Genomic DNA, 27,237 nt, shown 5'->3' on the forward strand with positions numbered 1-27,237 from the left:
CACACTTGAGTAATAAAACTATACAGGTGGTCAGGCATGGTGGCTCACGCCTGTAATCCCAGCATGTTGGGAGGCCAAGGCGGGGAGATCACCTGAGGTCAGGAGTTCGAAACCATTCTGACCAATATGGAGAAACCCTCTCTCTACTAAAAATACAAAATTAGCCAGGCGTGGTGGTGCATGCCTGTAATCCCAGCTACTTGGGAGGCTGAGGCAGGAAAATTGCTTGAACCCGAGAGGTAGAGGTTGCAATGAGCTGATATCACGCCATTGCACTCCACCCTGGGCAACAAGAGTAAAACACTGTCTCAAAAAACAAATAAACAAAAAACTATACAGGTGAAGTGGTGCTCACCTGTCTCCCAGCTACTCTGGAGGCTGAGGATCACTTGAGCCCAGGAGTTCCAGGCTGCAGTAAACATTGATTGCGCCACTGCCCCCAGCCTAAACAACACAGTGAGACTCTGTCTCAAAATAAATAAACAAGCAAGCAAACAAACAAAAACCTACACAGGGCTGGGTACATTGACTCACTCCTGTAATCCCAGAACTTTGGGAGGACAAGGCAGGTGGATCACCTGAGGCCAGGAGTTCCAGACCAGCATGGTCAACATGGTAAAACCCCGTCTCTATCAAAAACACAAAAAATCTGGGCGTGGTGGCAGGTGCCTGTAATCTCAACTACTTGGGTGTCTGAGGCAGGAGAATCTCTTGAACTCAGGAGACTGCAGTGAGCTGAGATCATGCCACTGCACTCCAGCCCGGGCAACAGAGCAAGATTCTGTTTTAAAAAAACAAATAGGGCGGGGCATGGTGGCTCACGCCTGTTTTCCCAGCACTTTGGGAGGCTGAGGCGGGTGGATCATGAGGTCAGGAGTTTAAGACCAGCTTGACCAACATGGTGAAACCCCGTCTCTACTAAAAATACAAAAATTAGCTGGGCATGGTGGTGCCTGCCTGTAGTCCCAGCTACTCAGGAGGCTGAGGCAGAAGAATCACTTGAATCTAGAAGGCGAGGAGGTTCCAGTGAGCCGAGATCGTGCCACTGCACTCCAGCCGGGGCAACAGAGTGGGACTCCATCTCAAAACAAACAAACAAAAAAACAACAAAAAACTTACACAGGGGTCCAAGGCAGTGATTACTACAGAAGTCATAACAGTTGGGTGCAATGGCTCATGCCTGTAATCTTAACACTTTTAGGGGGCTGAGCCCAGAGGATTGCTTGAGGCTGGGAGTTTGAGACCAGCCCCCACTCTCTACAAGAAATAAACAAAAATTAGCCAAACTTGCTGGCTGATGGTTGTAATCCCAGCTACTTGGGAGACTGAGATGGGAGAATCACCTGAGCCCAGGAAGTCAAGGCTGTAGTGAGCTGTCATTGTGCCACTGCACTCTAGCTTGGGTGACAGGGCAAGAACCTGTCTCGAAAATAAATAGATAAGTAAATAAATGAATAAAACAAAAGTCACAAAACAGTGGTTACTTTGCGAGTGAGGGGTAGCTGTGACTAGGACACAGTTCATGGAGGGGCTTTTGGGGTAGCTGGTCACTGCAGTTGGTTGGCCTGAGTGGAGGTGATGATGACATCTCAGCGCTGGGTTTCTGAAACTTAGCACTCTTGACATTTAGACCACATAATTCTTGGTCCTTGGGGCTGGCCTGTGCATTGCAGGGTGTTTGGCTACATTCCTGGCCTCCACCCTCTAGATGCCAAAAAACATCCTCCTCCCTATCACCCAAAAAATGTCCCTAGATATTGCCATTCTCCCATGGAGTAAAATCACTCCTGGTTGAGAACTCCCCATTAGAGTAATTCCTTAAGCTATACATTTGTGGTTTTTTTTTTGTTGTTGTTGTTATGTGTGTGTGTGTGTGTGTGTGTGTGTGTGTGTTTACTTTTAATTGCATTTATCTTTTGTTTTTGTTTTTGTTTGAGACAGAGTCTCGCTTTGTCATCCAGATTGGAGTACAGTGGCGCGATCTTGGCTCACTGAAACCTCCGCCTCCCCAAATCAAGCAATTCTCCTGCCTCAGCCTCCCGAGTAGCTTGGACTATAGGCTGCCGCCACCACACCTGGCTAATTTCTGTATTTTTGGTAGAGATGGGGTTTCACCATGTTGACCAGGATGGTCTTGATCTCCTGACCTCATAATCTGCCCGCCTCGGCCTCCCAAAGTGCTGGGATTACAGGCGTGAGCCATCGCACCTGGCTATGTGTCTGTGTGTGTGTGGTGTGTTTTTTTTCTTTTAATTCCATTAATTTTAACGCTGAATTTAGTCCTGTGCCATAAGTTTTTGATTCTTCAGTTTCTCTGGGATGTCTTTTTCTTCTGGGCAACCTCCTCTTCTGGTTTAGGAACAATCTGTTCCTTTTCAGTAAGGATTATCTCAGTGTGGCAGGGAGAACTCATGCATGGGTTAATCTGACCATGAGCTCTGTAGGTCCAGCAGTGCATCTTAGGTGCTTTGTTCACTTGGATATGCTCAATGACCAGAGAATCTACATCTAAACCCTTAAGTTCAGCATTACTCTCTGCATTGTTTTTTAGATGGCGTCTCACTCTGTTGCCCAGGCTGGAGTGCAATGGCGCGATCTCGGCTCACTGCAACCTCCGCCTCCCCGGTTAAAGCAATTCTCCTGCCTTACCCTCTTGAGTAGCTGGGATTACAGGTGCCTGCCACCACATCCAGCTAATATTTGTGTTTTTAGTAGAGACTGGGTTTTGCCATGTTGGCTAGGCTGGTTTCAAACTCCTCACCTCAGTTGATCTGCTGCCTTAGCTTCCCGAAGCGCTGGGATTACAGGCGTGAGCCACTTCGCCCAGCCACTGCATTTTAAAGCATGTGCAGCAAAAATTCAGCATTTTTTCTGGGTCACTGACCTTGTGTCCAGACCCACTGCTTGGCCTGGGGACACCTTCCAACTTGACCATTGTAACGTCGAAAAGGTATGCACTGTTTCTATAAAGTGACATCTTTCAGATACTTCATGGCTTTTCATATATGTATACTTTTGATAGCCTGGGCAGTTTCACAGTGTTCTCAAAGTGAACACAAAGATTTGAACCTCTTGATTTGCATGATTTTGTGGGGTTCTCCGGTCAAGTGAATAGTGAACCATTTTGACAGACTACCTCAGGCTGCTTAGGGAAAGAGTATACATTTGTTTTATGCGGTTTCTTGAATCTGGCTGTGTGTGTGCATCTATGGACACTTTATTTTACAATAAAAATATTTTAAATATTCCAATGGAGGTCAAGTGCAATGGCTCATGCCTGTTATCCTAGTACTTAGGGAGGTTGAGGCAGAAGAATCACCTGAATCCAGGAGTTTGCAACCAACCCAGGCAACATAGACCCTGTCTCAACAAAAAATAAAAAACTAGCTGGACGTGATAGCACATGTCTGTAGTCCCAGCTACTTGGGAGGCTGAGGTGGGGGGATTGCTTGAGCCTGGGAGTTCAAGGCTGCAGTCAGCCACAGTCTTGCCACTGTACTCCAGCCTGGGCAATGGAGTAAAACTCTGTCTCAAAGAAACAGGAAAAAATTCCAATGGAGTTTTCATGGGGAAACTTTACAGAATTTCAGTTTTAACGGAAAGAATCAACCAATTAAAATAGCCCAGGAATTTTTTTTTTTTTAAAGGAGTATCAGGGTTGGGCTCCGTGGCTCACGCCTGTAATCGCAGCGCTTTGGGAGGCCAAGGCAGGTGGATCACGAGGTCAGGATATCAAGACCATTCTGGTCAACATGGTGTAACCCTGTTTCTACTTAAAATACAAAAAAAAAAAAAAAAAAAAGCCATGCATGGTGGTACATACTGGTAGTTTCAGCTGCTCTGGAGACTGAGGGCAGGAGAATCTCTTGAACCTGGGAGGTGAAAGTTGCAGTGAGCCGAGATCGTGCCACTGCACTCCAGCCTGGGCTACAGACCAGACTCCATCTCAGAAAAACAAGACAAAACAAACAAACAAACAAAAAAGCCAGGAGTATCAGATATTAAAATACATATACAATATTACTATAGTCTGGCCAGGTGCTGTGGCTTACGCCTGTGATCCTAGCGCTTTGTGAGGCCAAGGCAGGTGGATTGCTTGAGCCAAGGAGTTGAGCCTGGGCAAAGTGGTGAAACCCTATCTCTTCTAAAAGTAAAAGAATTATCTGGGCATGATAATCCCAGCTACTTGGGAAGCTTATAATCTCAGCTACTTGGGAGACTGAGGCAGGAGGATCGCTTAAACCCAGGAGGTGGAGGTTGTAGTGAGCTGAGATATTGTGCCACCGCACTCTAGCCTGGGCAACAGAATGAGATCTTGTCCCCCCCCAAAAAAAATTATTTCAGCAAACACTTATTAAGCATCTACTGTGTGCTAGATCACTGGATAAAGTAGTGACCAAAGCCAGTTTCCTGCTCCCATGGTGCTGACAGTTAATTATTTATTTAGAGATGGAGTCTCACTGTGTCACCCACGCTGAAATGCATTGGTGTAACTGTAACCTCTGCCTCCCATGTTCAAGCGATTCTCCTGCCTCAGCTACCCGAGTAGCTGAGATTACAGGCGTGCACAACCATGTATAATTTTTTTTTTTTTTTTTGAGAGAAAGTCTCACTCTGTCACCCAGGCTGGATTGCAGTGGCACGATCTCAGCTCACTGCAACCTCCTCCTCCCAGGTTCAAGTGATTCTCATGCCTCAGCCTCCCGTGCCTCAGCCTCCCGAGTAACAAGGATTACAGGCAACTGCCACCACGCCCAGCTAATTTCTGTATTTTTAGTAGAGGCTGGTCTCAAATTCCTGACTTCAGGTGATCCACCTAAATCGAACTTCCAAAGTGCTGGGATTACAGGCATGAGCCGCCATGCCCAGCCTTGGTGTGGCTATTTTTAGTGAGATAGTAAACAAATAAATGAGTGTTGTGTGTGTGTGTGTGTGTCTTTGTTTTGTTGTTTTGTTTTGAGAACTAGGTCTTGTTATGTTGCTCAGGCTGGTCTCAACTTCTGGCTCCAGCGATCCTCCCATCTATGCCTCCCTAAATACTGGGATTACAAGTGTGAGTCACTGCACCTGGCCATAACAGAGTCTGCTCTTGTTTTTCAGTTAGTAAAAGTAGCTATTAGGCTAATTCAATAGAGTGATGAGAAAAATACTAGGGAGGGGCTATGTCAGGCATTTAGGGGGCAGCAACACAAAGGTTGAACCTCAGAAGGTAGGGGAGACTGGGCGAGGTGGCTCACGCCTGTAATCCCAGCACTTTGGGAGGCCGAGGCGAGCAGATTACTTGAGGTCAGGAGTTTGAGACCATTCAGGCCAATGGTGAAACCCTGTCTCTACTAAAAATACAAAAATTAGCGGGGCATCGTGGTGTGTGCCTGTAATCAGCTACTCGGGAGGCTGAGGCAGGAGAATTGCTTGAACCCGGAGACAGAGGTTGCAGTGAGCCAAAATCGCGCCACTGCACTCCAGCCTGGGACTCCGTCTAAAAAAAAAAAAAAAAAAAAAAAAGTGGGGAATCTCAAAAAGTACCCACGTGTGCAGGTGCAAGGAAAAGCATTTCTGGTAGGTGGGACTGCATGTGCAAAGGTTCTGCGGTAGGGAAGATCCGGGTCCTGGTACTTCATCCAGGCACTGCAAAATAAGTACCAGTTACAGAAATCCCACCGGGTTACTCTTCTACTTATAGTTCTCTCATGGCTCCCTCGTGCCTGTGGATCAAATCCAAGCTCCTTGGCCTGGCGCTGGGCAGGGACTTGACCTCTGCTGGTACAGAAATGCCGCCAGCCCGCGCTCGGCGACCGTCACTGCAGGCCCCGCCCACATCCACGCCCATATTCCAGGCCCCGCCTCCGTTGTCCCACCCCACTTTCCTATTGGACTTCCTGGAGAGCCTCGGGTGCTGGTTGGCTGGAGTGGCCGTCAGTTAGGGTCAAGGCCTTGATAATCAGTCCCCGGACTTCGAGGGGGCGGGCTCGGGTGCGGGCGCGGCTGGGGTTGCGGCTTCAGGTAAATCGCCAACTTGCGGCGACACATATAGGGGGATCTTGAGTGGGTGGATTCGGGGACGCACCGGGACCCAGTGCTGCGCTGCGTTTCCAGCCCCACTGCGGGCTCTGCGCGCTGCGACGGAGCGGGCGCCGTGTCCTCTGGCCGGGACCCTTCCCACACTGGGAGCCCCAGGTGGGTAGCGAGCAGAGTGTGGGGCTCTGGAGGCGTGGGATCGTCCCCCTCTCGCCCTTCAGGAGCCCACTGGGGGGCTTGTTTGCTCCCTAGTGCCCCAACCGGTTCTGGGACCCTTTCCCGGGACGGCTTGGGGACCCTGGCCAGCCCCTCGAGCTGGGCTGGGTGTGGGAGCGTGACACGGAAATGGTGTTTTGGGGAGGGACGCACGGCCTCGGGACCCGCAGACAATGGGTAGCGGATGGGACCGCCCGGCGACGCTTCCTGTAGGAAACTGCTCTGTCTCTGTGCGGCCAGGACGACCCGGGGGTGGGCGGATGATGATGACATTAACACCCCCCTTCCTGCTGTCACCAGCTACCCCCAACCCACCTCAAGAGTCTGAGAGTCCCACCAAACATCAAGGGCTCCTGGAAGGCGCCCTCTCCCCAGGACTGGGATCCTCACCGGCCTGCCGTGGCCCCCACCCCTCTGGTTTGGTGATCACAGCTCTGTGTCCCAAAATAGTCCCTGGGGCGGGAAAGCGGCTGTATGGCGTCGATTCTGACGGCCTAATGAGGGGGTCTTAGGCAGAGAATCCCGATCATGCCGTGACAGCCAGGGCAGGGAGCAGAGGAGAGGAGAAGGCAGCTCCACGCCCCACTCCAGTGAGGCCCCAGCCCCTGGAGCAGCAGAGGTAGGGGGAGCCTCCACCCCAATCAGGGACACATGCAGGATCTGACACAGGTGCAGGCTGGAAGGGCCAAGCCCCCTGAGGTTCCCTGCTCCTGCTGGGAAGGGGAAGGGGCTGTTTCTAGAAAGCATTCGAGCAAGGCCAGCCACAGTGGTTCATGCCTGTAATCTCAGCATTTGGGGAGGTCAAGTAGGGCTGATCTCTTGAGTCAGGAGTTTGAGACCAACCTGGCCAAAAAGGTGAAACCGCATCTCTACTAAAAATTAAAAAAATTAGCCAGGTGTGGTGGCAAGCGCCTGTAATTCCAGCTACTCAGGAGGCCGAGGCAGGAAAGTCACTTGAACCTGGGGGTCGGAGGTTGCAGTGAGCCGAGATCCAGCCCTTGCACTCCAGCCTTAGTGACAGAGACTCCGTCTCCAAAATAAAGCATTCGAGTGTAGTGGCCAATGCATGGACTCTGGAAGAGCTGCTTGGGTTCAAATGCTGCCTCTGCCTGTTTGTGACAGGATGCAGGCAGGACACTAAACTGTTCTGTGTCTCAGTTTCTCCATCTGTATGATAGAGGAAGGGACAATGATCATAGAAAATCTAACCTCAGTGGGTTTAGCTAGGCTTTAAAAAAAATAAGTCAAGGTCAGGTGCAGTAGCTCATGCCCATAATCCCAGCACTCTGGGATGCTGAACTGGAAAGACTGCCTGAGCCCAGGAGTTGGAGACCAGGCTGGGCAACATAGCAAGACACCATTACCTACAAAAAATAAAATTAGGCTGGGCATGGTGACTCATGCCTGGTTTGAGACCAGCCTGGCTAATATGGTGAAACCCTGTCTCTACTAAAAATACAAAAATTAGCTGGTGTGGTGGCATACACCTGTAGTCCCAGCTACTTGGGAGGCTGAGGTAGGAGAATCGCTTGAACCCAGGTGGTAGAGGTTGCAGTGAGCCAAAATCGCACCACTGCACTCCTCCAGCCTGGGCGACAGAGCATGATTCTATTTAAAACAAACAAACAAAAAATTAAAAATATTAGCCAGAAGTAGAAGTGTGTTCCTGTAGTCTCAGCTATTTGAGAGGCTGAGGTGGGAGAATCATTTGAGCCCACAGGTTCAAGGCTACACTGAGATATGATTGAGCCACTGCACTCTAGTCTGGGTGACAGAGTGAGAACTTGCCTCTTAAAAAGAGTCCAGGCAAAGGGGCTCACACCTGAAATCCCAGCACTTTGGGAGGCAGAGGCCAGCGGATCACACGGTCAGGAGATTGAGACCATCCTGGCCTGCATGGTGAAACCCTGTCTCTAATAAAATATAAAAATTTAGCTGGGCGTGGTGGCAGGTGCCTGTAGTCCCAGCTACTCGGGAGGCTGAGGCAGGAGAATTGCTTGAACCCAGAGGTGGAGGTTGCAGTGAGCCGAGATTGTGCCACTGCACTCCAGCCTGGTGACAGAGCAAGATTCCGTCTCAAAAAAAAAAAAAAAAAAAAAAGATATCAATAAATTGCTTAGACTAGAGGCTGGCCTGTAATAAATGTCAAAAGTGTTGTTATGATCTGACACTCTGGGGGTATCCATTCCTTTTTTTAGCCCAGCCTCTGGATCCAACTGCTTCAGCTAGTTTAGGTCTCAGGAATGGCCCACAGCTGTCTTCTGAGATCGCAGGGCCTGGGATTTGGGTGTGACCAGGTCATTGGAGGAGGACGATGACCCCATTGCATCATACAGCCAGCTGTGTGAGAAGCAGACCCAGACCCCCCAAGCCTCAATCTGGGCTTTTTCCACAGCCCAGTTCTTCCTTGGCAATTTCCTGAAAACAAGTGATGAACGGTATTGGCTGTCCTCTGCGATGACCTGTTGGCCTGTTGACCCACTCCTTGCAGCCAATGTGAAGGGATGGGAAACAGCTGCTCGGGGACTGGAAGGGGCCCCCCTGCCTGGCCTTGGAGGAAGGGAGAGTTCAGGGACTTCAGCCAGACAAAGGTGGGAAGTGGGGTCAGGGTCTCCCCATCAGTGGAGGAGGGTAATGAGTCAGGGGGGCTGATGAGTGCTCAATGCCTGGTAGGGTCGGGCACACAGGTGGTCACCAGGGATTAAAAAAGTCAGAAGGGGTGGCTGGGAGGGTTGCCAGGTGGTGTTTTGTTTTGTTTTTGAGAAGGAGGCTTGCTCTGTTGCCCAGGCTGGAGTACAGTGGTTCGATCTTGGCTCACTGCAACCTCCACCTCCTGGCTTCAAGCAATTCTCCTGCCTCAGCCTCCTGAGTACCTGGGATTACAGGTGGATTACAGGTGCGTGCCACTACACCCAGTTAATTGTTGTATTTTGTCTCAAAAAGAAAAAAAATAGAGATAGGGTCTTGCCATGTTGCCCAGGTGGGTGTGGAACTCCTTCCTGGCTCAAGTGATCCTTCTGCTTTTGCTTCCCAGAGTGCTGAGATTTCATCCTGTGCTTTTTTTTCTTTTGAGACTTGCTCTTTCACTAGGCTGGAGTGCAGTGGCATGATCTCAGCTCAGTGAAACCTCCGTCTCCTGGATTTAAGCGATTTCCCTGCCTCAGCCTCCCGAGTAGCTGGGACTACAGGTGCATGCCACGACGCCGGCTAATATTTTGTATTTCAGTAGAGATAGGATTTCACCATTGCCAGGATGGTCTCGATATCCTGACCTCATGATCTGCCCATCTTGGCCTCCCAAAGTGCTGGGATTATAGGCATGAGCCACCGTGCCCAGCCCACCCTGTGCTTTTTGAATCAAAGTTCTGGATTCAATATTTGTCCTTGTTAAAAATCACATTATTATGTGGCCAATCTTCCTTACTTTCTTACAGACACCATCACGTCATCTGAACAGTCACTTTCTCCCGCTGCCCCATGAACAGCCACAGCTCTGACAACCCAGGTGTTTCCGTTTGCATTACAAACTCCTTTTTTTTTTTTTTTTTTTTTTTTTTTTGAGATAGAGTCTCGCTCCGTCACCAGGCACTCCGGCTGGAGTGCAGTGACACAATCTTGGCTCACTGCAACCTCCGCCTCCAGGGTTCAAGCAATTCTCCTGCCTCAGCCTCCTGAGTAGCTGGAACTACAGGCACGCGCCACCACACCCAGCTAATTTTTGTATTTTTAGTAGAGATGGGGTTTCACCATGTTGGCCAGGATGGTCTCCATCTCTTGACCTCGTGATCTGCCCGCCTCAGTCCTCCAAAGTACTAGGATTACAGGCGTGAGCCACCGCGCCCGGCTTACAAACTCTTACAAGCCAAGGATCAAGCCCTGTGAAACTCCACTAGCAACATTCCAGGGAGACAAGTATCCACTGATTTGTTGATGTGGATCTTTTGTGCATGTAGCCCCCAATTTCCCATCATTCCTGCAACAGTTTCACAATTGAACTTGGTAAAAATTTGGATGCACAATTACATGATTTTTTTTGAGACCAAGTCTTGCTCTGTCACCCAGGCTGAAGTGCAGTGCCACGATCTTGACTCACTGCAACCTCCACCTCCTGGGTTCAAGCAATTCTGCTGCCTCAGCCTCCAGAGTAGCTGGAATTACAGGTGCTCATCACCACGCCTGGCTAATTTTTGTATTTTAAGTAGAGACAAGGTTTTACCATGTTGGCCAGGCTGGTCTTGAACTCCTGACCTCAGGTGATCCATCCCTCTCAGCCTCTCAAAGTGCTGGGATTACAGGTGTAAACCAGGGTGTCTGGTCCCAGATAAGGTTTTTGTTTTTTTAATTTTTATTTTTTGTATGAGACACAATCTCTCTGTCTCCAGGCTGGAGTGCAGTGGCGTGATCTCAGCTCAGGGCAACCTCCCGGGTTCAAGTGATTATCTTGCCTCAGCCTCCTGGGTAGCTGGGATTACAGGTGCTCACCGCCACGCCTGGCTAATTTTTGTATTTTTAGTAGAGACGGGGTTTCACCATATTGGTCAGGCTGGTATTGAACTCCTGACCTCATGACCCACCCAGCTGGGCCTACCAAAATGCTGGGATTACAGGCATGAGCCACCTCGCCTGGCTTCCAGATGAGTTTTTAATGATTCCATGAAGGATTTCCAACTTTGGTCTTCCTTTTCTAAAGGCTCACAGCCCACTATGTGGAGCATCCATTTCTCATTTTCCCCAGAGGTTACCAGAAAGCCCAGCAGGTCTGGAATGCCTCCCCACTTCCAGCTACCCTTGTTTTCTTGGTCGTCTTCCTCTCTTTGCTTGACATCTTTCCTGCTTCCTCCTGTTGAGCAGGCTGAGGTCCCACACCTGGGCCTCATTCATTCCATCCAAAGTTTCAAGGTTGGCCGGGCATAGTGACTCATGACTGTAATCCCAGCACTTTGGAAGGCCGAGGCAGGTGGATCACTTGAAGTCAGGAGTGCGAGACCAGCCTGGCCAATATGGTGAAACATTGTCTCTACTAAAAATACAAAAAGTAGCAGGATATGGTGGTAGGCACCTGTAATCCCAGCTGCTCGGGAGGCTGAGGCAGGAGAATCTTTTAAACCTGGGGGGCGGAGGCTGCAATGAGCCAAGATTGTGGCACTGCAGTCCAGCCTAGGCAACAGAGCAAGACTCTGTCTCAAAAAAAAAAAAAAGAAAAAGTTTTGGCTGGGTGCAGTGGCTTACACCTGTAATCCCAGTCCTTTGGGAGGCCGAGGCAGGCAACTCGTGATCAAGCTACTCAGGAGACAGAAGCAGAATTGCTTGAATCTGGGAGGCGGAGGTTGCAGTGAGCCAAGATCACGCCACTGCACTCCAGCCTAGGCCACAGAGCAAGAATCTGTCTCAAAAAATAAAAAGTTTCAAGGTCTCTTAAGGGAAGAGGAAGGAGCGGGCATGTGTGGAGGGAGATGGGTGGGTGAAGGAGGAGGAGAGCTCTTGGGTCCTGTTTACTTAGACTCAAAGGCAGGCCCCAGAGGCTCCAGCCAGAGGGACAGCACCCAGCCCCACCTTCATCCCTTTTGCAGGGTGCCTCTGACGGCTGCTGCAGGAAACATGGCCAAGTTTGCCCTGAATCAGAACCTGCCTGGTGAGTGTGCAAAAACAGATATGTGTGTGTGTGTGCGTGTGTGCATCCACAGAGCCATGTCCAATGCCTGTGTGTGGGGACACAGCCCTACAATGGCCAGAGGGTCCTCTCCAATGTCATGATCCTGCTTTAAATCACCTACGGCATCAATCATGGCCAGGTGCGGAGGCTCATGCCTGTGTCACCCCTGTAATCCTAGCACTTTGGGAGGCCAAGGCAGGTGGATCACCTGAGGTCAGGAGTTTCAGACAAGCCTCGCCAACATGGTGAAACCCCATTCCTACTAAAAATACAAAAATTAGCCAGGCATGGTGGCACGTGCCTGTAATCCCAGCTACTTGGGAGGCTGAGGCAGGAGAATCACTTGAACTCGGGAAGTGGAGGTTGCAGTGACCTGGGATGGCACCATTGCCCTCCAGCCTGGGCAAGAAGAGTGAAACTCCATCTAAAAAAAAAAAAATTAGCCTGGCATGGTGGTGTGTGCCTGTAGTCCCAGCTACTCAGGTGGCTGAGGCAGAATTACTTGAACCTGGGAGGGGGAGGCTCCAGTGAACAGAGATGGAACTACAGCACTCCAGCCTGGGTGACAGAGCAAGCCTCCACCTCAAAAAGACAAAACAAAACAAAACCCACCTATGGCACTAATCACAAATGGAATACACCCAGCTCCCAGGTAGCCCTCAACTCTAGGAAGTGTGGCCCCTCTACCTCCATTCCTCTCCCCCTCCCTTCCTTCACTCTGCTCTGGACACCCTGGTCTCCACCCCACTGTGACTCCAGCTGACCCTCCATGAGCTGTTTTCTTCTAGAAACCTGTTCCCAGCTGCTTTCTCCTCATTGCTCATCGTGCAGGGCTTCCCCACACCAACTTTTTTTTTTTTTTTTTTTTGAGACCGGGTCTCACTCTGTCACCATCTGGAGTGCAGTTATGCCATCTCAGCTCACTGCAACCTCTGCCTCCTGGGCTCAAGTGGTCCTCCCATCTCATGATCCTCCCACCTCATCCTCCCAAGTCGCTGAGACTACAGGCGTGCTCCATTATGCCCAGCTATTTTTTTTTTTTGGAGATTGGGGGGTCTCAATATCTTGCCCAGGTTGGTCTCGAACTTCTGGGCTCTAGTGATCCACCCACCTCAGCCTCCCAAAGTGTTGGGATTACAGGTGTGAGCCACCACGACTGGACAGGGCTTCTTTGTTTGTTTTTGAGATGCAGTCTCTTTCGCCCAGGCTGGGGTGCAGTGGCCCAAACTCGGCTCACTGAAACCTCCACCTCCCAGGTTCAAGCGATTCTCCTGCTTTAGCCTCCAGAATAGCTGGGATTACAGGCGCGTGCCACTACCACCCTGTACATTTTCGTATTTTTGGTAGAGACAGGGTTTTGCCATGTTGGTTAGGCTGGTCTCGAACTCCTGACCTCGGGTGATCCGCCTGCCCCGGCCTCCCAAAGTGCCAGGATTACAGGTGTGAGGCCGGGCCAGGTTTCCACACCACAGGAACGCTTCCCTGACAACCAGAGCCTAAGTTGCTCCTCCTCCTTTTATTTCCTATTATCATTGCCGTAGGCATCATTTGGAAGGATGCTTATCTGCTTCCTACAGGAGGACAGGGATGTTTGTCTTGCTCACTGCTGTGTCCCCAAGGCCTAGAAACATGCTTAGCGCAGAGTAGGCACTCATTAAACGCACGACTGAGTTAATACTTGGGTACAGATAGGTGTGAACCGTGGGCGTTGGTGAGGGACACGCTAGGCTTAGTTATCTCCCGGGTCTCCCCATTCTGATGCCCCCTCCCCGTGCCCCCATTGTGCACGCAGACCTGGGCGGCCCCCGCCTGTGCCCGGTCCCCGCCACCCGGGGCGCCCGCAGCCCCAGCTCTCCCTACTCGGTGGAGACGCCCTACGGCTTCCACCTGGATCTGGACTTCCTCAAGTACATAGAGGAGCTGGAACGTGGCCCCGCCACCCGCCGCGCCCTGGGACCCCCGCCGGCGCGTCCCCCCCGCGCGTCCCGGCCCAGCCTCGCGGGCACACGTAGCCTAGGCGCCTGGACATCCAGCGAGTCCCTGGCCAGTGACGACGGTGGAGCACCGGGCATACTCTCCCCAGGCGCGCCCTCCGGGCTCCTGATGCCGCCGCTGTCGCCGCGCGCTCCCGTGAGCAACCCGCGCGTCGAGCACACGCTCCGGGAGACCAGCCGGCGGCTGGAGATAGCGCAGGCGCACGAGCGCGCGCCCAGCCCTGGCCGCGGGGTCCCACGGAGCCCACGCGGGTCTGGCCGCAGCAGCCCCGCCCCTAACCTCGTGCCCGCCTCGCCCGGCCCCGCCCAACTGCAGCTGGTGCGAGAGCAGATGGCTGAGGCGCTTCGGCGCCTGCGCGAGCTCGAGGACCAGGCGCGCGCGCTGCCCGAGCTGCAGGAGCAGGTGCGCACGCTGCGCGCAGAGAAGGCGCGGCTGCTGGCTGGGCGCGCGCAGCCCGAGCCCGACGGGGAGGCCGAGGGGCGCCCGGACAAGCTCGCCCAGCTGCGGCGGCTCACCGAGCGCCTGGCCAACTCCGAGCGCGGCATCCGTGCCAAGGCCAGCGCCCGGGCTGACGGCCCAGACGGCCTGGCTGCAGGGCGCAGCGAGGGCGTGCTTCAGGTCCTCGACGCGTCAGTCGGGAGCCTAGATGGGATGCCCCAGATCCGGGAGGTGGCTGCCGAGGCCGTGCCCGAGACCCGAGAAGTGGGTGCCCAGGCTGTGCCGGAGACCCAGGAGGCCGGCGTGGAGGCGGCCCCCGAGACCGTTGAGGCGGATGCGTGGGTGACCGAGGTGCTGCTGGGGCTGCCCGCGGCTGTCGAGCGCGAGCTGGAGCTGCTGCGTGCCAGCCTGGAGCACCAGCGCGGGGTGAGTGAGCTTCTGCGGGGCCGGCTGCGGGAGTTGGAGGAGGCCCGCGAGGCTGCGGAGGAGGCGGCCGCGGCGGCCGCGGCCTGTGTCCAGCCCTGCGAGGCCACCACCCAGACCCCGTGGAGCTGTGCTGAGAAGGCCGCACAGACTGAGCCCCCGGCAGAGGCATCCTTCCTGACTCAGAAGGGCCCGCCCAGATCCACAGAGAGAGACAGAGCCGTGGCCCCTGCGGGTGAGTCCTGACCCCGCTGGGCCCTGGCCTGCTGGGCGCCGCACTCAAACTCAGTGCACTCATCTCATCCCCGCCAGGCATCCTCAAATCCATCATGAAGAAGAGAGACGGCACACCTGGTGCCCAACCCAGCTCGGGACCCAAGAGCCTGCAGTTTGTTGGGGTCCTCAACGGAGAGTGAGCGCCTTTCCCCTCCCATGGCAGCTTCTGCCGGGACGTGGACCGGGGTTGTAACCCCAACTCTGCCCCTCTACTGGCAGCGTAGTCTTGGCAATCCTCAGTTTCCTCATCTGTAAAATGGGGACGGCCACACCCACGTCGCAGGCCTCCAGAACGAGCCCATAGGGGAGGTTTAGCAGTCACCTCCCACCCTGCCCCCAGGTACGAGAGCTCCTCCAGCGAGGACGCCAGCGACAGCGATGGCGATAGCGAGAACGGAGGTGCCAAGCCGCCGGGGAGCTCCTCGGGTTCCGGGGATGACAGCGGCGGGGGATCCGACTCCGGCACCTCTGGTCCTCCCAGCGGAGGAGACATCCAGGACCCTGAGCCTGAGGCGGAGGCAGAGTCTCAGCCAGTGCCACAGGGGAGGTGAGAGGTGCTCGCGAGGAATTTGGAGAGGAGGCGGCTGCTTCCCTCTGGTGGGTGCTGCCCCCTGATCCCTTCTGAGCCCGGCCCTGCCTCCTCTGCAGGTGCGAGCTGAGCCCGCGTCTGAGGGAGGCATGCGCAGCGCTGCAGCGGCAGCTGGGTCGGCCCCGCGGAGTAGCCCGCGACAGCGTGAGTGCCCCCAGGAGTGGCGCAGGCGCCACCAAGGACCTCTGACACCTCTTAGGGGAGCGCACCTAGATCCGTCCCTTCCCGCCAGGCACCTCGCCTGACTCCGGGCTCTCCGAAGGGATCTCGGTTCCAGGACAGCGCCCATCTTTCCTTGGTTTCCCCAAAGAGGCCCATCCCCGGCCCCACTCCAGGATTCCCCAAGAGCAAGCGCTCATTGCCTTTCCCCATTCAAGGTTCTCCCACATATCCTTCTCTAGAAGGAAAGGACCCCTTCCGATAGGGGTGTGGCCCCGGCCTTCCATCTGGGTCCCCATGGCTTCCCACCGGGACAAGGAGTGACCTTCCTTCCCTGCCTGGAAACGCCAAAGGGGTCGCTTCCCAGTCTCTGCCCATCCCCAGCTCCCTTACCACGGCGTCGTGGATCATAGCCAATGTTATCTTCGCTCCATCCCGGCAGGGCGCGGTGCGCCTGGTGGCCCAGGAATGGTTTCGAGTGTCCAGCCAGCGGCGCTCTCAGGCGGAGCCCGTGGCAAGGATGCTGGAAGGGGTGAGGAGCCTGGGACCCGAGCTGCTGGCGCACGTGGTGAACCTGGCAGATGGCAACGGGAACACGGCCCTGCACTACAGTGTGTCCCACGGGAACCTGGTCATCGCGAGGTTGCTCCTGGATACGGGTCAGAGCCAAGGGACGGTGGGTGGGACACCAGGAAATCGGGGAGGAAAGGGCAGGGGCTGACCTAGGCGCGAAGACTCTGGAGAGGAAGGTAGAGAATGGCTGTCCAGCAGAGGGCGCCACTCCTCCTCGGGTTTTTTTATTTTATTTTTTGACCGAGTCGCGCTCTGTCACCAAGCTGGAGTGCAGTGGCACGATCTCGGCTCACTGCAACCTCCGCCTCCTGGGCTCAAAGGATTCTCCTGCCTCAGCCTCCCGAGTAGCTGAGTCTACAGACCCGAGCCACCACACCCAGCTAATTTTTTATTTTTAGTGGAGACAGGGTTTCACCATGTTGGTCAGGATGGTCTCGATACCCTGACCTCGTGATCTGCCTGCCTTGGCCTCCCAAAGTGCTGGAATTTCAGGCATGAGCCACCGCACCTTGCCAGCCTCCTTGGGTTTTTTTGTTTGTATTTTTGTTTTTGAGATGGAGTCTCTGTTGCCCAGGCTGGAGTGCATTGGCGTGATTTTGGCTCACTGCAACATCTGCCTCCTGGGTTCAAGCAATTCTCCTGTCTCAGCCAAGTTGCTGAGATTACAGGTATGCACCACCACACCTGGCTAATTTTTGCATTTTTAGTAGAGATGGAGTTTCACCATGTTGGCCAGGCTGGTCTCGAACTCCTGACCTCACGTGATCCATCCACCTTGGCCTCCCAAACTGCTGGGATTACAGGCGTGAGCCACTGCACCCAGCCCCTCCTTGGGTTTTAAACCTTTTTGTGTCTGGGTTCCCAAAGGCCTTCTGCCCTCGGGGTGGGGGCGCAGTGGCCTATAATCCCAGATCACTTGAGGTCAGGAGTTCGAGAACAGCCTGGCCAACATGGTAAAACTTCGTCTCTACTAAAAATACAAAAATTAGGCTAGGGGCGGTGGCTCACACCTGTAATCCCAGCTCTTTGAGAGACGGAGGCAGGCAGATCACCTGAGGTCAGGCGTTTGAGACCAGACTGGCCAACATGGTGAAACCCCATCTCTATTAAAAATACAAAAATTAACCGGCTGAGGTGGCACATGCCTGTAATCCCAGCTACTCAGGAGGTAAGGCACGAGAATCACTTGAACCCAGGAGGTGGAGGTTGAAGTCAGCTGAGATCACGCCACTGCACTCCAGCCTGGGCAATAGAGTGAGACTCAGTCTCAAAAACAAAAACAGAAAAACAAAAATTAGTTGGGCATGGTGGTGGGCATGTGCAATCCCAGCTATTCAGGAGGCTGAGGTATGAGGATCGCTTGAACCCAAAAGGCAGAGGTTGCAGTGAGCCAAGAGTGAGCACCACTGCACTCCAACCTGGGCGACAAAGCAAGACTCCGTCTCCAAAAAAAAAAAAAAAAGGTATTTTGGTCCCACCATACCCCTAGTTCTGCCCTGAGGCTCCTCCCACTTTGCAGCTGGATGGAATACCCAGCTCTGGGCTTAGGCAGATCTCAGTTTAGGGGCATTATTTAATCTTGTGAAGTGGGGTTGGCAAGGCCTCTGTCCCTGGGTAGTTATGATAATACATGTAAAACTGCCAGACAGGTAGTAGTAGATCAGTAAATGGCCACCATGTACTCTGTCCCTGAATCTCCAGCTGGAGCACTCACTGAGTTCCCGAGCCCCAGTGTCCAGCTTAGAGGTGAGGTACTCACCAGGCAGGGCTCTGACTCTCTCCCTCCTGGGATGCGGCACTGTGCCCTACCAACCTCCAGCTGCCTGTCCCGAGAGACTGGGCACAGAGGGTCTGGTGGGCAGTAAACCCCTCCAGGAGGCCCCTCCCTCTAGGTACCCTCCTGCAGGTTCAGTAACCTCTGAGTCAGCCTTTGGGCACCTCTGGCACTCACTGCAGACTGCGGTGGGTCCCACTGTCTGCCCCCAACCCCCTAAACCCACAGATCCCTCCCAGCCCTGGAGGTCTTTGTGACCCAGGAAAGGACACAGCTGCTCTGGAAGCTGGAGCATTGTAGGAGACAGGAGACAGGGAATGAATCCAAATGAACTTCTTGGACATCTCATGCCTTAAAGGGGGCTGGGGCTGCGGCAGGGGTATAGGCATCATTGGTCACCACCAGAGGCCTCTGGCTCCTTGGCCCCATTTATCTCCTACGTTCGAATCCCTATTTGTTTGTTTTTGTTTTTGAGATGGACTCTCGCTCTGTCACCCAGGCTGCAGTGCAGTAGCATGATCTCTGCTCACTGCAACCTCCACCTCCCAGGTTCAAGTGATTCTCCTGTCTTAGCCTCCCAAGTAGGTGGGACTACAGGCACCCGCCACCATGCCCAGCTAATTTTTGTACTTTTGAGACGAGGTAGAGACAAGGTTTCACCATGTTGGCCAGGCTGTCTGGAATTCCTGACCTCAAGTAATCCGCCTGCCTCAGCCTCCCAAAGTGTTGAGATTTCGGACATGAGCTAGTGTGCCCAGCCTCTAATTCCCATTTGCCTCCACCTCTCCAGACCCTCCCCTGGGGCCCCTGCTTCTCACCCATTTCCCCTCTGCCCCTACTTGCTTGCTGTCATATACACCAATGTCCCTGCATTCAGGGGCTGTTTCCTCTTTCATCCCCTTGAATCCAGGGCCTTGAGGTACCTGTGTGTGCACCTTGTCTTGCTGTCCACTTCCACACCTTTCCCCTCTTTGGCCCCTTCTTCCGGCTTCTCCCTTTTACCTCAAGTCGCGCCTTGTTTCTTGAACTTTAGCTCCTGGCCAGTTCTTCCTTTCTCCCTCCAGCCTAATCCTTCCTGCAAAGCAGGTCCACTGTGCACTGGTTACCTCTTCAGCCGACTGCACCTTGGAATGTGTTTTCCCTACTGGCCGAGTCTGGTAAGGTAGAACACTCACTCACATGACAAGTTACACGAAGCAGGTTCCTTACTTACAGACAGGCAGCAAGGGACAACGGAAGCCTAGGATTGACAGTGAGCCAATCCCCCAAGGCTCAGGCAGCTGCCCAAGTTGGATGGAATCTGGTCTGCAGGTGTCCCACTTGCACTGCAGGTGAGGGACCCAGGAAAGCAGCCCGCTCTAGCTCTAGGTTTTATACCCTGGGGAACAGGAACTGGGCTAACGCATTAAAGGACAACCTATTTCTAGATGGGGACAGAAGCAGAGCCTAGCCTGTTCCAGCTAGTTCTTCCTTATCTCAAAATGTTGCATTTCCAGAGCATTCTGTAGTTACTCTTGAGAACTGTAAGTGAGAAAGTAGGGAGAACTGTGCTGTGCTTGTCAATTTCTTTTTTTTTCTTTCTTCTTCTTCTTCTTTTTTTTTTTTTTTTACTTAGAGTCTTGCTCTATCGCCAGGCTGGAGTGCAGTGGCGCAAACTTGGCTCACTGCAACCTCCGCCTTCTGGGTTGAAGTGATTCCCCTGCCTCAGCCTCCCGAGTAGCTGGGACTACAGGCACATGCCACCATGACTGGCTAATTTTTGTATTTCAGTAGAGACAGAGTTTCACCATGTTGGCCAGGATGGTCTTGATCTCCTGACCTCGACATCCACCCACCTTGGCCTCCCAAAGTTCTGGGATTACAGGCGTGAGCCACCGCGCCTGGCTCAATTTCTTTTTTCTTTTTTTAAGACAGAGTCTCGCTCTGTCACCCAGGCTGGAGTGCAGTGGTGTGCTCTTTCTTTTTTTTTTCTTTTTTTGAGACTGAGTCTCACTCTGTTGCCTAGGCTTGAGTGCAGTGGTATGATCTCAGCTCACTGCAACCTCCACCTCATGGGTTCAAGCGATTCTCTTGCCCCAGTCTCCCAAGTAGCTGGGATTATAGGGGAGCACCACCATGCCCAGCTAATTTTTGTATTTTCAGTACAGATGGGTTTTCACCATGTTGGCCAGGCTGGTCTTGAACTCCTGACCTCAGGTGATCTACTGGCCTCAGCCTCCCAAAGTACTGGGATTACAGGAGCGAACCACCAGCACCTGGCCGGCACGTGTCAATTTCAATATCCTCCCCTCTGATTCCTCCAACCTGCTGGCTGCCCTTCCTTGATCTTGACTCTGCCCCACACCAGCTTTACAGGTATAAGGTCAGCCCCAGACCTTGATGTCACTAATAATTGTGCCCCCTACAGAATTTCACTTCCCAGCTCCCTGCTTCCTGCCCCTCATCTCCCAACTTCTCGGCTCACTGGCTCCCATTTCCCAACACCAGCAATTCTTGGACCTTACAGGGGTGGTTACCCACTGCCCCCCTCCGTTTCACAGCCCCCACCCCTTGTCTCTTTGCCTCTGTCATCCTCCTTCAGCCTGTCGTGAACTCTTCTCCATACGCTTCTCTCACCTGACCCTACCCGCCTGCCTGACAAACCCACAGCAAACCCTCAAGTGTGTGTTGAATGAGTATCTACTTCCAAAGAACTTTCAGGAATGTGTGGTTTTGAGTGCGTGTATGGTGGGGGTGGTTAGGGAAGAGTGGAGAGAGATGATTATCAAGTAAAAACATGAAATAATTTCAAATGGCGGCAAGTGCTGTAGCAGAACACAACCAGAGGATGAAGTCAATGAAGAGGGTGATTCTTCTTTAATTTTTTTGTAGACATGGGGTTTCCCCATGTTGCCCAGGCTTGTCTCCAACTTCTGGGCCCAAGTGATCCTCCTGCCTCAGTCTCCCAAATATCTGGGACTACAGGCATTTACCATCACGCCTGGGTAATTTTTGTATTTTTAGTAGAGATGAGGTCTTACTTTGTTTCCCAGGCTGGTCTCAAATGCCAGAGCTCAAGTGATCCTCCTGCCTCGATCCTCCTGCCTCGGCTCCAACGTACTGGGATGATAGTCATGAACGACTGTGCCTGGTCAGGGTAATTCTTTAGTTAAGCAAGGCCAAGGGCAGCTGCAATAGGAAAGAGAAAAGGAGCAGGAAAATGGGTGGGTCCCTTGGCTAGCCTGCAGGGACCCCGCTCTGGCTCTTTCTGTGTGCCCCCCCACCACATGATGCCTTGCACTGGTGTCTCAGTGGAAGGCATGGACACCCACAGGGTATGCCACCCAAACAGGGAACATCCTCCCCACCCCTTTTTACAGACAATGCAGTTGCCTAGGCTGGGGTGCAGTGGTGTGATCATAGCTCACTGCAGCCTCAACCTCCCAGGCTCAAGGGATCCTCCCACCTCAGCCTCCTGAGTATCTGGGACCATAGGCACGATCCACCACACCCAGCTAATTTTTGTTTTTTAGGCTGAGTCTCTCTGTCGCCAGGCTGGAGTGCAGTGGTAAGATTTGGGCTCACTGCAAACTCTGCCTCCCAGTTTGAGCGATCCTCCTGCCTCAGCTTCCTGAGTAGCTGGGACTATAAGCACATGCCACCACGCCTGGCTAATTTTTTATATTTTGAGTAGAGATGGGGTTTCACTATGTTGACCAGGATGGTCTTGATCTCTTGGTTTTGTGATCAGCCCACCTTGGCCTCCCAAGTGCTGGGATTACAGGTGTGAGCCACTGTGACTGGCCAAATTTTTTGTTTTTTTAAGAGATGGGGGTCTCATTGTATTGCTCAGGCTGGCCTCTGACTCCTTGCCTCAAGTGATCCTCCTGCCTTGGCCTCCCTATGGATTGGGTGTACAGGCGTGAACCACCATGCCTAGCCCCTATTTTTGCTGTCATTTGACTTAACCCTTTATTCCCCAGTCCCTCATTTCAGCTCTCCTTCCTCACTAGGATATCCATTCCATAACCCTGACCCAGCTCCTTTCTCCAAGCTCCTCACTATATGCCCTGCCTGCCCACTCATTTCCTTACACTACCTCAATCCTCAGAGCCTTCAGAATGGAAGGAGACAGGCATTAATATAGATACTCCAGGAAATGCCATCGAAACAGGTGCTGTGAGGAACAAGGCCTAGGATGGTAGCAGAACTGATCCCAGAGGAAACTGAGCTCACATTTGTGTTTCATTCAGGACAGGCAATGTTGACCAGGCTATTTTGCTTCCTAGGGCTGCCATCAAAATATCACTGTGGGCAGCTTCAAACAACAGGTCAAGTTGGAAATCAAGGTGTTGGCAGTTTTTTTTTTTTTTGAGACTGGGTCATACTCTGTCGCTCAGGCTGGAGTACAGTCACATGATCTCGGTCTTACTGCAATTTCTGCCTCCCAGGTTCAAGTGATTCTTCTGCCTCGGCCTCCCAAGTTGCTGGGATTACAAGCACCCACCACCATGCCCAACCATTTTTTGTATTTTTAGTAGAGACAGGGTTTCACCATGTTGGCCGGGCTGGTCTCAAACTCCTGACCTCAAGTGATCCAGCGCCTTGGCTTCCCAAAGTGCTGGGATTACAGGCATGCACTACGGCGCCTGGCCACCAAATTTATTTTAAATTGTTGTTCCTGGCCAGGCATGGTGCCTCACGCCTGTAATCCCAGCACTTTGGGAGGTCAAGGCAGGTGGATCATGAGGTCAGGAGTTTGAGACCAGCCCGACCAACATGGTGAAACCCCGTCTCTACTAAAAATACAAAAATTAGTGGGTGTCATGGCATGTGCCTGTAATTCCGGCTACTTAGGAGGCTGAGGTAGGAGAATTGTTTGAACCTAGGAGGCAGAGTTTGCAGCGAGCCAAGATTGTGCCACTGCACTGCAGCATGAGAGACAGAGCAAGACTCTGTTTCTAAATAAATAAATAGTTGATCCCAGCTGCTGTGTGGAACCTGGAGTGGATTCAGGGACAAGGGTGGAGGCTGGCACTGTTCTTTATGGGAGCAACAATGGTGCCTTGGCGGGTGGTGGCCCTGAAAATAAACCTGTCATTTTATTCAGTCAACAAATGTTAACTGAGCACCTACTGTGTGCTAGGTATTCTTCTAAGCACTGAGGGATACAGCAGCAAACAAAACCAAGTCCCTGCCTGGTCTGAAATAGTGAGGTCTGGGCTGGTGGCTCATGCCTGTATTCTCAGCACTTTGGGAGGCCAAGGCGGGTGGATCACTTGAGGTCAGGAATTCAAGACCAGCCTGGCCAAGATGGTGAAACCGTGTCTCTACTAAAAAAATATAAAAAGCCGGGTGTGATGTCACATGCCTGTAGTCCCAGCTACTTGGAAGGCTGAGGCAGAAGAATTGCTTGAACCCAGGAGGCGGGGTGTTGCAGTGAGCTGAGATCATGCCACAGCACTCCAGCCTGGGTGACAAGAGTGAGACTCTGTCTCAAAAAAAAAAAAAAAGATGAAAAGAAATAAGAAGGTCCTTCACTGAGTAGATGATACTTGGGCAACACCCTTGTGAGGGAGGAACCACGTGGCTATCGTGGGGGAAGTGTTAAGGAGACACCCAGTGTGCAGGTGCCGTACTTGAGGCCTGCAGGGAGGTAGGTGGATCAAGTTGGGCCGGGGTATTGGCATCTCAGTGGATGGCCCCCTTCTCTCTCCCAGGGGTCTGTGAGGTCAATCGCCAGAACCGAGCTGGCTACTCACCTCTCATGCTGGCTGCACTCACCTCTGTGGGGCGGGAGAAGGAGGACATGGCTGTGGTCCAGAGACTCTTCTGCATGGGCAATGTCAATGCCAAGGCCAGCCAGGTGCGTGGATGCCCCCACTGTGGCTCTCAGCCAGGAGTCACTTCCACTTTGGGAGTCAGCCTGTGACTTTCCTTCCCTGAGTCTACCCAAGCCTGTCTCCGCTTCTTCCCCACTCCCCAGACAGGGCAGACGGCCCTCATGCTGGCCATCAGCCACGGCCGAAAGGACATGGTGGCAGCCCTGCTGGCATGTGGGGCTGACGTGAATGCACAGGATGCGGATGGGGCCACAGCGCTGATGTGCGCCAGTGAGTATGGGCGCCTGGACACCGTGCGGTTGCTGCTTGCCCAGCCAGGCTGCGACCCTGCCATCCTGGACAATGTAAGACCCCATAATAGGGCTGGCATCTGGAGGGGCGGGACTATGGCTTGGCTCAGGAACCTGACTGTCCCTAACGTTCTTCAGGAAGGCACCAGTGCCCTGGCCATTGCCTTGGAGGCTGAGCAGGATGAGGTGGCCGCTCTGCTACATGCCCACCTGAGCTCAGGCCAGCCTGACACCCAGGTGAGCACAGCTCCCAAAGAAACAAACCTTCCCAGCTGCAAATTCAGTTTACAGAGGATAGTAAATATGGCCCAGGCCTCCCTTTCTGCTCCCTCAACGTAGCACCAGGGGTGCAGAGCCAGTGTCTGGATTCTCCTATGTGGCGTTTTTTTTTGGTGGTTGGAGATGGGGTCTTACTCTGTAACCTTGTGCTCAAGGGATCCTTCTGCCTCAACATCCTAAAGTGCTGGGATTACCGGTGTGAAACAGTATCTGGCAGGGTTTGGGATTTGATGTTAAAGCAGCAAAACCCCAGTGTGAGGCTGATGCTACCCCAGGTCATGAGACTGAGGCCTCTAAGGGGGAAGTAACCTAAGGTCACAGACCTAGCTAAGACCTTTTATGCATTTCCCTGGGCTCCTGTTACCTACTCCCAGGGAGGCTCTTACCAAGGAAAAAGGAGTCCTTTGCCATCTGGCAGGGTGGGGAAGGGGGGCCGGAGCTTCAGAACTGGAGACTGGGTGAGTTTGCAGAACACATGATTTGCCTCCAACACCACTAATACTCCGATGGCAAGCGCCAGGCTGTTGCAGCACTTTCATAATCGAAGTCGTCTAATCAGCCCACTTATCCTGTACAGGCTGAGCCCAAATTACCATGGCTCCACTTACATTTATTTATTTTTGAGATGGAGTCTTGCTGTTGCCCAGGCTGGAGGTGCACTGGGGTGATCGCAAGCTCGCTGCAACCTCCACCTCCCAGGTTCAAGTGATTCTCCCACCTCAGCCTCCCAAGTAGCTAAAACTACAGGCACATGCCACTATGCCCAGCTAATTTTTTTTTTTTTAAGACAAGAGTCTTGCTCTGTTACCCAGGCTGCAAAGCAGTGGCATGAGATGGGGTTTCACCTTGTTGGCCAGGCCGGTCTCAAACTCCTGACCTCAGGTGACCCACCCACCTCAGCCTCCCAAAGTGTTGGGATTATAGGCGTGAGCCACCATGCCTGGCACCACTTATAATTTTTTGACTTAATGATAGTGTCAAAGTGATGTGCACTTAACAGAAACCATACTTCACCAGAGTATTCAATACATTACATGAGACATTCAACACTTTATTAAAATAGGCTTCATGTTAGATGGAGTTTCCCCAACTACAGGCAAACAAGTTCTGAGCAGGCTTAAGATGGACCACGCTAAGCTGTGATGTTTGGTAGGTGTATTAAACACATTTCAACTTGCAATATTTTCATTATAAGTTGAGGAACACTTGCACTAGCCCCACTGGGAGATGTGGGAACAAAGGTCAAGCACCTCTTCCAGGTCAGAACTGGCAGAGGTAGGATTCCAACCAGGCAGCGTGGCTCCCATCCGCTAGGTGAGGCTGGGGCGGAATCCCAGGTTTCCCGCCTGAAGGAGATTGCAGCCTCTACCCCCGCCCCTTTTCCCCTCCTGTCTAGACACGGTCATCCCCTGGCTCCCAGAGTACCACACCTGGTGAAGAATGCAGTGACAAAGAGAACGCCCAGGCTCAGTGAGCTGCCCCATCTGGCTCACTACACCTGGCTGTGGGAAGATCTCCTCAGTCACCTCAGCCTTTGGCGCACAGAAGGGTCCAGGGTCCTCTTCTCAGAGGCTAACACTGGCCGAAGAGAAAGGCGGTTTCACTTGGGGTGACTGTGGCAGGAAGGGGCTCACCCTGACCTCACCGAGGTGAAGTGGGGACCAAGGAAACGTCTTTGCTAATAAAACACTCCTACTACGCCTGTGTTTTGTTTGGGGTAGGGTGCATATATACAAACACGACCATTTCCAGAGTGCGGGAGGATCGGTGACCACCTGGGAGCCACGCAAGAAACCTACTAAAGAAACAGAATCCCTAGTCGCACCACACAGATAAGAACCCGAGTTAACTTGTATCACAAAGGCTTTATTTAAAGGTCCATCTCAAATTATGTGTGGCAGCATAAAATAAAGGACCAGATCGTGACACACCGTTTCCATCTCAAGTGGTCGAATCCAACATCCAAAACCCTGTAAACAGACCCAAACATGAGATGCTGACAGGCCCCGCAGCAACTGGCAAACTCCCACCTCCCTCTTGCCAATCTCTGTAGACTCTCTTTCTGCTTCCCAAGCCCTCTCACCCTGAGCTTAACGAAGCCTCCCTTCCTCTTTGCACTAACCAGCGAGCAGCCAAACTCAGCGCAACCTCCGGGCCTCTCGTTCGGACTCCAACAGGGTCAGCACGTCGCCCTCGCGCACGGGGCCTTTTACGTTGCGGATGATGGAGCGGCTCGTGTCGTCCATAAATTCCACGCGCACCTACGGGTCCCCACCGGAGAGTGGGGGAAGGCGTCAGGGCGGGCCGCGGGGTGGGAAGCAGTTATGAATTCAAAGAACGTGTCAGGGCCAGATCACAGATCCTTAAAGGAGCCACCAGAGCCCTGGGATGAAAGAAGCATCGGTTCCCGAATTCTGGCTGGCAGGGGTTAAGGCAGGGTAGGGGTCCTATCAGGGTTTAGGGCCCCCGGGAGCCGGCCAAATGCCCCCACCCGGTTACCTGCGTGCACTGTCCCTGAGAACCGGTCCTGCCGAGGACTTTGGTGACCTGGTGGAAAGAAGCTGGGTTTAGATCGGGCCCGCTCGGTTCATCTACTGCCTCCCGCTGCCCCCAAATTCGGGCCCCCATCTCACCCTGGCCAACTTGATAGGCTGCACACGGCTCGTATCCATGATGGCGGCTCGGCAGCGGTCTGGCGGAGAGGAATCACGTGCTCCGGGGAGAGCCTTTAT

The 27,237-nt window shown here is 53.0% G+C and overlaps 2 protein-coding genes and 1 pseudogene across 4 annotated transcripts; 1 reads left to right on the top strand and 2 right to left on the bottom strand.

The window, feature by feature from the left end:
• Positions 1 to 2,246: 2,246 nt before the first annotated feature.
• On the bottom strand, positions 2,247 to 3,123 carry LOC108283638 (annotated as a pseudogene).
• Positions 3,124 to 5,944: 2,821 nt separating this feature from the next.
• Positions 5,945 to 26,437, top strand: KANK3 (KN motif and ankyrin repeat domains 3). 2 transcript variants are annotated; one of them, XM_017500099.2, is made up of 12 exons: positions 5,945 to 6,003; positions 11,806 to 11,870; positions 12,445 to 12,449; positions 13,680 to 14,978; positions 15,056 to 15,155; positions 15,360 to 15,566; positions 15,668 to 15,752; positions 16,210 to 16,426; positions 23,814 to 23,959; positions 24,080 to 24,280; positions 24,365 to 24,463; positions 25,902 to 26,437. In XM_017500099.2, exons 2-12 carry the CDS (start codon positions 11,833 to 11,835, stop codon positions 25,977 to 25,979), a joined length of 2,475 nt encoding a protein of 824 aa, XP_017355588.2. In that variant the 5' UTR covers positions 5,945 to 6,003; positions 11,806 to 11,832; the 3' UTR covers positions 25,980 to 26,437. The 2 variants fall into 2 exon arrangements, with proteins under 2 accessions (XP_017355588.2, XP_037584281.1); XM_037728353.1 differs by having other exon boundaries at positions 5,974 to 6,177.
• Positions 26,325 to 27,237, bottom strand: RPS28 (ribosomal protein S28). Of its 2 annotated transcripts, none has more exons than XR_001816908.2 (4): positions 27,139 to 27,237; positions 27,005 to 27,052; positions 26,589 to 26,766; positions 26,325 to 26,475 (listed from the first exon to the last, which is right to left on the bottom strand). XR_001816908.2 is itself a non-coding variant. In XM_017500103.2 (4 exons), the coding sequence occupies exons 1-3, from the start codon at positions 27,175 to 27,177 to the stop codon at positions 26,644 to 26,646; spliced, it is 210 nt and encodes a 69-aa protein (XP_017355592.1). In that variant the 5' UTR covers positions 27,178 to 27,235; the 3' UTR covers positions 26,325 to 26,475; positions 26,628 to 26,643. The 2 variants fall into 2 exon arrangements, 1 of the variants encoding a protein (XP_017355592.1); XM_017500103.2 differs by having other exon boundaries at positions 26,628 to 26,766; positions 27,139 to 27,235.

The sequence above is a fragment of the Cebus imitator genome, unplaced genomic scaffold (assembly GCF_001604975.1).
Source record: "Cebus imitator isolate Cc_AM_T3 unplaced genomic scaffold, Cebus_imitator-1.0 Scaffold263, whole genome shotgun sequence".
NCBI classification, from domain to species: domain Eukaryota; kingdom Metazoa; phylum Chordata; class Mammalia; order Primates; family Cebidae; genus Cebus; species Cebus imitator.